This window comes from Sorex araneus, chromosome 2, assembly GCF_027595985.1.
Source record: "Sorex araneus isolate mSorAra2 chromosome 2, mSorAra2.pri, whole genome shotgun sequence".
NCBI classification, from domain to species: domain Eukaryota; kingdom Metazoa; phylum Chordata; class Mammalia; order Eulipotyphla; family Soricidae; genus Sorex; species Sorex araneus.
Window position 1 is genome coordinate 6,757,500 of NC_073303.1, and position 9,984 is coordinate 6,767,483.

Consider the following 9,984-nt stretch of genomic DNA (forward strand, 5'->3'; position numbering starts at 1 on the left):
ACCCTGTCTGCTTGTAAATCTTCCCGTTGCAATATTCCCAGGTATCCCTATAAACTACCACATAGGATAAAGAAGAATGAAAGGGGAGGCTGTTTAATGAAATAGTCGGAAGCTTGAGCGTTGTGATAGAAAACATTATTTAGAACAAATTGCGGAACATCCATCATGGACATTTTCTAACCTTCCAGCCTGGCTCAGGGTATTATTTTGTCTTTCAACTGAAAGTCCTTTTTAAATATCCCTTCATCTCAGAGTCCCTCCATGTCATTATTCCCAAACTTCCACCTTTAAAATAAATTACATTAGAGAGAGAGAAGAAAAGGGAATACCCTGCCACAGTGGCAGGGTGGGGTGGGAGGGATGCTGGGTTTATTTGTGGTGGAGAATGGGCACTGGTGAAGGGATGGGTTCTCGAACTTTGTATGAGGGAAATATGAACACAAAAATATATAAATCTGTGACTGTACCCTCACGTTGATTCACTAATTAAAAAATAAATTAATTTAAAACAAAATAAAATAAATTACAATATTGTATTTTTCCTGCTGTTGGGAAAAGACAGTGATTCCATAAACCCTGATGCTTTCAAGAATTTTGTCTCTTCCTTGACATTTTTATTAACTTAATGCATTCAAATGCCATCACCATGTTTTTCAATATAAAAAGAGATGAAATAGATTCTTGTACCAAAGTCAATGGGTGTCAATGACCAATAGTGTCAAACAAAGATGGAATTAATACTGAGGCTTGAGTAGTCATTTTATTGGTAAAGATTCATGAAAATTGCCACCTCAGAAGGACACTTAACCAAACTGGTATTTGACTCTCTAGCCCCATCTCTAGGGGGTGGAGCATCTGCCCAGGAACAGGATGGTGCGGGAGGCCTTGTGACAGATCAGGAAGATGAAGGGATGGTCACAGACAAAGTGCTCCTCGGGCGCCAGCGAGCAGCCTAAGTGGTTGAGTGCCGTGGCTGCCGCTGCCTCAGTGCCCTCCTCATTGACTTCCACGAAGGACTTGTGCACCACTTTGGAAAAGAAAAGATCCCGAGCCCCCGTCATGCCTGACAGGTCGGCCCTGCTCTTGAAGAGATCCCGCAGCCCCAGGTGTTCCAGGGCCTCGTTGAGGGTGTAGCTCTCCTCCAGCTTGAACCTGGGCAGGTGCACGTTGACTTCCTCAACGGACATGTTCTCGGGCCGGGTCCACTCCGTCAGGTTCTCCAAAGTCAGCTGCTCCTCGATCTGGAATTTGAACGGGCAAAGGAAAGAGTTGGAGAGAATTTTATCCAGCGATTAAGTCTCATTTGGATAAAGGGATCCATACAATCAGTTGCTAATGAGTTCCCTGGGTGTCCAGTGCAAATGTATTTCAGCAAGTGCTGATGAAAGGACAGATGCGATTGCAGCTATCAGTGGTCTGGGTATGGATCCATGTCAACCACTCATCACCCACCCAGCACTTAGTCACCTCCCACCCACCCATAAACCACTCATCCATCCATCCACTTAGTCACCTCCCCACCCACCCATCCCAGTGAGGGCCAGGGTGGCTAGCTTACATATCAGATAATTATCTCCATGAGACAAGGGGCAAATGTAAAGATTTTTAACTGCTCATTTACCCTGCTCTGTTCTGATGACTGTGAGCCTTATGGAGCTAAAGTCATTACCAATATCCAGGTGAAAATAGAAAAAGATCTAGTTCGTTGATGGAAAGAAGGGTAATGTTACTACCAACCTCATAGCATTCAGTGACTCAAGGTTCATAAAGCACTTGGCACTTCACAAGTGCTCAAGAAGTACCAGCTACTGTCATGGCCCTTGAGGCACAGCCAGTGGGCTGGACAGAACCAGAATCCCTGTGACTCTCCTGCTGCTGGTCCCTCTACGGGACTTTCATGTTATCAGAAAAGAGAAGAGAAAGAAACACATGCGGAGAAGAAACTCTGATTTTAACACGTCCTCTATTGGCACATGTGGCTAAGAGTAAACCGTCCTGACAGCAAGGTTGAGTAGGGAAGGGGAGAGAAGAACTAAACGGCAAGCAGAGACACCAAAGAAATCTGATATTTTTATCAGGCTGGTACCAGCCCTGGTAAGAGAGGCCACAGCCTTCAAATCACTTGTAGAAGAAATGTCAAATTCATATTAGGGAACAGGGTTCATTCTCAAAGCATGGTACCAGCATCCCAGCCTGCCTGCCTGCCTTCCCCTCTCTCCTTCTCTTTCTCTCTCTCCCTTTCCCTCTCTCACCTCTCCCTCGCCATTTCACTCCCTCCTTAGTCCCTTCCTCCCACCCAAACTATCTCTCTTGCTGAGGATCCAATCCAGGATCTCACACATCAGAACAAGTGTTCAGCCAGCAGCTGGCCCAAGGATCCCGTTCTGCACACAGTTATTTGAAAGGTTATTCACAGTCTTCTTTGTGATGAACTGGGCTCAGATTGAGTGCGGAGGACAGGGCTTGAGCCTCTAAGATGAAGCTCCTTCCTACAACTGTTTCAGTAGCAACAACCCACGTTCTGGCCCTCACTGCTCAGACCTGGAAGAGAGTTGCCATGCCCTGCTGGTGACCGGGTGACATTTGGCACAGCCTGTCCAACCTTCCTCCCGGCCCCCAATGCTCCTCACTACAGCTGAACTCTGAACTTCAGACGTATACTAGGGGCTGATCATGGAAGGACAAAGAATGAGAAAGGAAACTGGATTCAGTGAGTGTGACAGGCCAGTAGATCAAACCGGGAAGAGCCGGGTTCCCGGAAGCCCGTAGCAAGGCCCTGTCACCTTCTTCAGGCCTGTGGAAGAGTCTTCAATGTCGTCGGGCAGCAGGATGACCATGCTGAGCTCCTCGCCCTGGTAGGGAAGTTCCAGCACTCGGCACTTCAGGGCCTCAATGTAGCCCAGGGGGAACGTGTTCTTCTGATACATCATGTTCACTTTTTTGGTGTCTTTCTGAACAGGAGGGAAAGAAAAGTGACCCTTAACAGCTGCACTCCTCACCACAGAGCACAGGGTGTCTGGAGAGTCACCAGCTCCTTTCACCCCCAGCCCCACCCCCAGAGCTCAGGGTGCATCCTGAGATTCTCACCTTATTCAGCCTGAAGGGGACTTCCCTGGTGTCCTGCTTTGAGAATTCCTCCTGCCACTTCCCTTTGAAGTAGATGGCATTCACCAGCACCAGCTTGGTCATGCTGTCAACCATCCCTTCGGACAACAGTTCTGGAATTTTCCCTAAAATGATCAAGTTTTGTGTGTGTGTGTGTGTGTGTGTGTGTGTGTGTGTGTGAAAAACATAGCTGAGAATTTAAACTCCTCCATGCACCTTGAGGGGCACCGACAGGCAATGCGAGAACATTCGTCCCAGTTCCTTTTCCTTCCATGAGTACTGAGTTGGGAAAGAGCGGTTTGTGTCTCTGTGGAACAGGAACTCCAAAAGGCCGGTCAGAGTGACCCATGGCCCTGTCCACAGGGTCTCAGAGTCAGATAGTCTCCTCCTTCTGGAGACTCTGATCCCCAGTGTGCCTGGTTTGTGAACAGTTATCCTGCTCAGGATCAAAAACTACTTTTCCATGAGATGTTTTTAATCACTAGAGTCAGTTCTTCAACTCCTTCCAGGATTCTTCTTAATTTATTTATTTTTGGCTTTTTTGGGTCACATCTGGTGATCTTAAGGATAACTCCTAGCTCTACACCAGAAATGATCCTGGCAGTGCTGGAGGGACCATATGGGATGCTAGAAATTGAACCCGGGTTGGCCATGTGCAAGGCAAATGTCCTCCCCACTGTACTATCACTCAGCCAAAAAGTTTATTCTTGAGAGAAAAATAAAAATCCACAGTTCAGGAGAGTCTTCACAGAACTATGGCACCACATAGGACCACATGTGGCTGGTCCCACGGGGCTGTGGATCCTCCGTGAAAGAACTGGGGGCCCTGAGTAACCCCTGACTCAGTGAGATCTGCTAAGACTGACTCCCGCATACCACGTCTCATTTCTTAGATGTGATGTTGGGGAAAGAAAAATGTTCAATCCCAGAGATTGTGAAACATTGATTCACAATTTCAAGGTGACCCTTTGCATTTGTGTATTGAATAATATGGCACCCACTGCATTCCACTCCTCCGGATTTTTATTTTTTTACCTACATTCAACATTTCATAATTTCAAAAATATGGGTTGGATGATTGTTTGGGTGGGAAATAGATAATGTCTTCAATGACATCATTGAGTTTCCAGTGCAGTAACTTTTCTGTAACTGTGTTGGGAGGGTGGGTGGTCCGTCCAGGTCTTACCTTCTGTCTGCCCTTTGACCCATGCATTGATCTCCTTCCTTGCATCTTCAGATGCACGCTGGAAGTCCACACTGGCCAGTTCAGCACTGTACATTTTTTGAGTCGCAGTTAAGAACTCCTATAGGAGAAGAGGAAGAAGGAAAAAGGACGAAGGAAGAAAGAGGAAGGTAGAAAGTAGAAGGAAGAAAAAGAAGGAGAAGGAAGAAAGAAGAAGAAGAAAGAAGGAAGAAGGAAGAAGAAGAAGGAGAAGAAGAAAGAGAAGAAGAAAATACAGAAATTTCCTGATAAATGAAACGACATTAGAGGAGCACTTTTCTTTTTCTTTTTTTTGCTTCTTGGGTCACACCTGGCAATGTACAGGGGTCATTCCTGGCTCTGCACTCAGGAATCACCCCTGGCAGTGCTCAGAGGACCATATGATGCTGGGAATCGAACCCGGTCGGCCGAGTGCAAGGCAAACGCCTTACCCGCCTGTGCTATTGCCTTCAGCTCCCAGGAGCACTTTTCTTACACCTTTCCATGTCACAAAAATTGCCCTAAGGAACTCAATTTCACATGACTTAAAATATTCTAGGTGTTCTACTCATTGACTACACACACACACACACACACACACACACACGCACACATTCGCGCACACAACACACATGCTGTATAAAGAGAATTGAAACATGCAGAGTTCCCATGTATTTCAAAACTTAACCAATTCTTCTCTAAACTGTAACTAAAATCTTCATCAGCATGCAAATGCTGGTCAAGGTGAGGAGAACAGGGGTCAGTATCACCTTTGGAGAGAACTATGGGGTCAACCCTCCCCTGCAGGACCATGAAATGAAACCCCATCAATGAGCAGGGAACAGTGGGCTTTAAACATGCATCATTTCCTAAGTACTTCGACAAATTTGAACTGACTTGTTAGCGTGTGAAAAAACCTTTGCACAGCCTCGGGAACTGCAGAACACAGCACCCAGTACTCACGGGGAGGAAGTTGTAGGTTTTCTCTCCATACAGCCTATTGGCGAGTTTCAGAATGTAGGAGGCGCCACGTTTGTTGATATCAGCGTTCAGGCTCTGGAATCTTGAATGAATCTCCTCCACCAGGTCGAAATGAAGGGTCTAAAAAAAGGACAGGGCTTGAGGGATAGCAAAGCAGGTAGGACGTTTGCCTTGAACGCGGCTGACCTGGGTTCGATTCCCAGCATCTCATAAGGATTCCAGCACCGCCATGAGTAGTTTGAGAGTGCATATGCCAGCAATAACCCCTGTGCATGAAGGGTGTGATTCGAAGCACAAACATACACACAAACACACACACACATACACACAAAGGACACATTCTCTCTGGATCTGTTTACTCTTTGTTACAATATAATACCTTGCAATTGCTTTCCACAAATTACATTTAGGGATGATTCCCTGATAAACACACTATTACTATTTTTATTATTATTATTATTTTCTTTATTTTGTGGCCAGGCCTAGTTGTGCTCAGGGATTACTCCCAGCTCTGAATCCAGGGATGACTCCTTCAGTGCTCAGGAGCCATATGGGTTTCCAGGAATTGATCCTGGGCCAATCTCATGCAAGGTAAGCACCTTTCCCACTGGATATGTCTTCAGCCCCCCAAAACATTATTTTTCAAGAAGAACAAATGATAAAGAATATAAAATATATCATTTTGTGAAACATGAGGATTCAAATATTAGAAGCAGCTTTTGCATCAGTTTTGGTTATACTTCTAATCCCACAAATATGCATTAGAAAACCAAATAGTTCTGCAAATCTGCCATTTCCCCTAGTCCCAAGAAATCCCAAATGAGTGTGCTCTATGGCTATTGATCTTAAATATAATTTGACTAAAGTTTCTCAGAGGTAGCAATCAGAAACGCTTATGCAGGAGCACAAGACCTTGGACTTTCTTTATATCACTCACAGAGCAGCAGTTAGTCACATGTTGAAAAAACAACTTGTTTAACCTAAGAATATGACAAAAGCTTGGTTTCCTGAAAATCAAGTTCAAATCAAGTGTTTGTTAGGGCTTTACCAGGCTCAGCTGGTTTCCTGCTTGAGACGGGAAGAAGAAAACCCTCTCAGTACGGAAGTTCAGTGTTCCCTTCAATAGGGAATGTTTGCATAGCTGATACGATTGACCTGGTGCCATGCAAGAAAAACGCTAGAAGCTGAGCCTATCTGCAAGAGGGAACTGTGCGTGGCTAACGGGGGTGCGGGGAATGCATAAAAGAGGCAACTGTGAGTGGCAGGCAGGAGGGTTCGAGCTTCCATGAAGGTCAAGAGTAGAAGCTTCCAGATAGAGAAGGGACTACCAGGTAAAGAGTGCTAGGAGGGCCCGTTCGGGATGGGAGATGCGGGTTGAAAGTAGAGTATAGATGGAACATGATGGCCACTTAATACCTCTACTGCAAACCACAATACCCCAAAGGAGAGAGAACAAAGGGAACGCCCTGCCACAATAGCGGGGTGGGGTGTGGGGAGAGGACTGGGTGAGGGTGATGGGAGGGATGCTGAGAAAATTGGTGGTGGAAAATGGGCACTGGTGGAGGGATGGGCACTGGACCATTGTATGACTGAAAATGCAAGCATGAAAGTTTGTAAGTCTGTCACTGTACCTCACGGTGATTCACTAATAAAAAATTAAAAAAAAAAAAGAAAAGAAAGAGTAGGAGCTTCGCAGCCGGAACAAACTCACATCTTTGAGCCCATGGCTGGGTTCCCACACCTGGTATTAGGGCAGGCAGGGATCGAGCAGGTGTGTTCCAGGGACTCTCGTTGCTGCTGCACCTTCCCCAGGCCCAGGGGAAACAGGGGTCCCAGACCAGAGCTGGAGTCTGCCCAGCACAGAAGTGACCCCCATCGACTGTGGTTCAGGGCCCAAGAGATGATGGGTGGGAGGCAGGGGAAGAGGAAGGTGGTGCCTTGCAAAAGCTGACTCTGTTCTAACCCTAGCAGTGCATTGGGTTCCCTGAGCACAGAGCTGTGAGTGACTCTGAGCACAGAGCTGGAATGACCCCTGAGCACAGCCTGGAGTGACCCTGCGCACAGAGCCGGGACTGAGCCCTGAGCACCCACCAAGTGCCTCTCCCGCTACAGGACTGTCCATGTGCACTGTGCAGGGCCTGGCCCAGCACTGTCCCCGGGGCCACCACTGCAGCCAGACACCAGGTTAGGAAGGAGGACAGGAAGCGCAGAGCGGCCTCGGGATCTGCCAGGATGCCTGAGTCTGCGTGGCACTGCACAGCGACAGTCTCCCACCAAAGCCCCAGTCCCAGAGGGTCCTGTCGGGGAGGGGACAGCTGTCCGCACTGCCTGCCTCAGACAACCGCAGGCCTGGCCGCAGCCCCTGCCAGCCTGCCCTGAAGAGACTGTCTGGGCTGGAGCTTGGGTCAGCCCCTCTATCCCCCACCCTGGCACCCGGAACCCCATGACACCGATGTCAGAGAGCAGGAGCTGCCCGCTGTGGCCTGACCTTGGCCAGCTGCGCCTCGGTGCTGCCCCGCGTGCCCAGGAAGACCATCGCCAGCGCCGAGGAGACGCTCAAGGGGGAGAAGAAGACGTTGGCGGCGGGGTCGTCCTGGTTCAGGGCGCGGAACAGGTCCAGCGCGAATTGGGTGTTGGCTGCGCTCAGCGGCTCCATGGTCTCTGGGCTGTGGACAGAAGAGAGGCCTGCGGGCCAGCCCGCCGGTGAGGCCACCCCCTGCCCAGCCTGGACCCCACGCAGCACGGGTGGGGCGAAAGCAGGACTGTCCCAGCGCCCCGCCCAGCTCCCGGGCACCCCGCAGCTCTACCTGCTTCTTGGAGGGGTCTGCGGACCTGGCCAGAGCTGCAGCCTTATATGGGAGGATGAGGGATGGGCGGGCCCAGGGCGGCCTCTGGGGCTGCAGTTCCTGGAAGGCCGGGCAGGAGGGGGGCGCGGGGAGGGACGGGGCGCGCCCAGGGCCTGGTGACGGGGGCGGGATGGGCACCCCGGGGCTGATGGGGAAGGTGGGGACGGGCTGCTGAGGAAGCTAGCTGGCACAGGGAAATGCAGGGACTAGATAAGCCAGAACCGGTTTCAAATCACAGGGACCAAGTCACTGTCTTTCAGGAACTAACGCGTTTCTCCAGCCCCGCCGCGCCCCTCCGGGCCCCTCTGGGCTGTGTCTGAACTCGCGGCTGCTGAGCAAAGCATTGGGGACCCTGCACGCAAGCCTGAGACTCACTGCGCCTCTAGGATGAGCTCACAGAATGCCAAGGGGGGCAGAAAAATGAAGGCAAGAGCTATTGGGCGGGGGTATTTCAGGGGTGTGCCCCCTTTGTATACCACTGGGTGAAGTTTCCCCTGAATGGTCAGTGTTGGCGGGTTTGAAATAATTCTGTGCACCTTACTCCCCTCTCCCACCCTCTACCCACGTTCTCGACATCTCCTTGTGGGAAGGAATAAAGGGGGAAAAACTCATGTTCAATGTGGAAATACCCTGGCTGACCTAAATTCAATCCCTGACATCCCATATGGTCTCCTGAACTCACCAGGAGTGATCCCTGAGTGAAGAACAGGAGTCAGCACTCCTACATGTTATCTGATGCCTATTTAGATGTGCCAGAAAAAGATATATAGAATAGGTAAAATGCATATTAATTAAAAAATCTCCAAAAGCCTAAATTAAAGTTGATCTTGTGATCTTGTAATAAAGTAACTATGCTTCAATTATGGTCTGTGAGTATTAATATAAGCATCCTAGAGAAATTAAATCTGACAATTAATTCCCATGCCTTGGACTCAAGCTTAAATGTGCATAAGTTTATTTTGAAGCTTGGTTCCTGGCCTTTGCATATGTTTAATATCATGAACAATGTTTATATCAATGGAGGTTAGAGTTTTGACATTACTATCATCAAATTGCATGAAATGTTCATATAAATATAATGTTTTGATTCAGATAAACACACTGTATCTACATAATATCAGAAATTTAAATACAGGGTCCCCAATCCTGGGCCTTGAAACTTCTGAGATGATAGTTGTTGATGTGTCAGGTGTTATTTTTTTTTATTGTCATGGTAGCATTAAAATTTTTATTCATTCACATTTATGTTATTATTTTATTTTTATTAAGTTGTTCATGATTTATTGCATTCAATATTCCAACACCAATTCCACTACCAGTGCACCTTCTCACCATTATTATTTCTTATTTTCCCAACCATTCCTCAAGCCTGACCCTATACAGGCTTTGAATGATTAATTTTATGTTGTTTGTTTTAATGCACTAAAACTGATTAAAAATATTTTCTTAGAAAAAGATGTATGAATATTGTGTTGTCTCACCATGGAGCCATTAGAACCTTGTAGAAGAGATTACTAACATGTTGTTACAGGTTAAGTCTTGTGTGTTTATATTTTCTTGAGATTGGTTGCCTTCTACTTTATGTCCCATTCAATCTGGTGTGCCACCCCTGGGCACCTAGGTTATTCAGGACAACAGATTCTTGAGAGGAAGGGAAGGATAGAAATCAAGGGGGACTGTAGGGAACGGGAACAGGTCTAGCGTCCCAGGAACTTGGAGGGCACCCCAGGAGATCCATACCTAGCCCACACTGCCACCCTGGCTATCAGCATGGAACCTCAGGGGGTACCCATGTCTGACCTACCCAAGGGGGCTCTCAAGGAACCTCCCCCAGTTGCCAAAAGTAGGGGA

At 47.9% G+C, this 9,984-nt stretch overlaps 1 protein-coding gene across 1 annotated transcript; it reads right to left on the reverse strand.

The window, feature by feature from the left end:
- Window positions 1–839: 839 nt before the first annotated feature.
- LOC129402400 (leukocyte elastase inhibitor-like) lies at window positions 840–7,943 on the reverse strand. The gene is made up of 6 exons (XM_055128905.1): window positions 7,776–7,943; window positions 5,270–5,407; window positions 4,292–4,409; window positions 3,088–3,230; window positions 2,784–2,951; window positions 840–1,241 (listed from the first exon to the last, which is right to left on the reverse strand). The coding sequence occupies exons 1-6, from the start codon at window positions 7,941–7,943 to the stop codon at window positions 840–842; spliced, it is 1,137 nt and encodes a 378-aa protein (XP_054984880.1).
- Between the last annotated feature and the right edge of the window lie 2,041 nt (window positions 7,944–9,984).

Excerpts from the sequence above, each read along its gene's own strand:
- LOC129402400 (XM_055128905.1), bottom strand. The coding sequence starts at position 7,943 with ATGGAGCCGCTGAGCGCAGCCAACACCCAATTCGCGCTGGACCTGTTC. Across the intron at positions 4,410-5,269 it reads AAACCTACAACTTCCTCCCC|GAGTTCTTAACTGCGACTCA; the intron begins GTGAGTACTGGG and ends CTTCTCCTATAG. Across the intron at positions 3,231-4,291 it reads GGTCAAAGGGCAGACAGAAG|GGAAAATTCCAGAACTGTTG; the intron begins GTAAGACCTGGA and ends TGATCATTTTAG.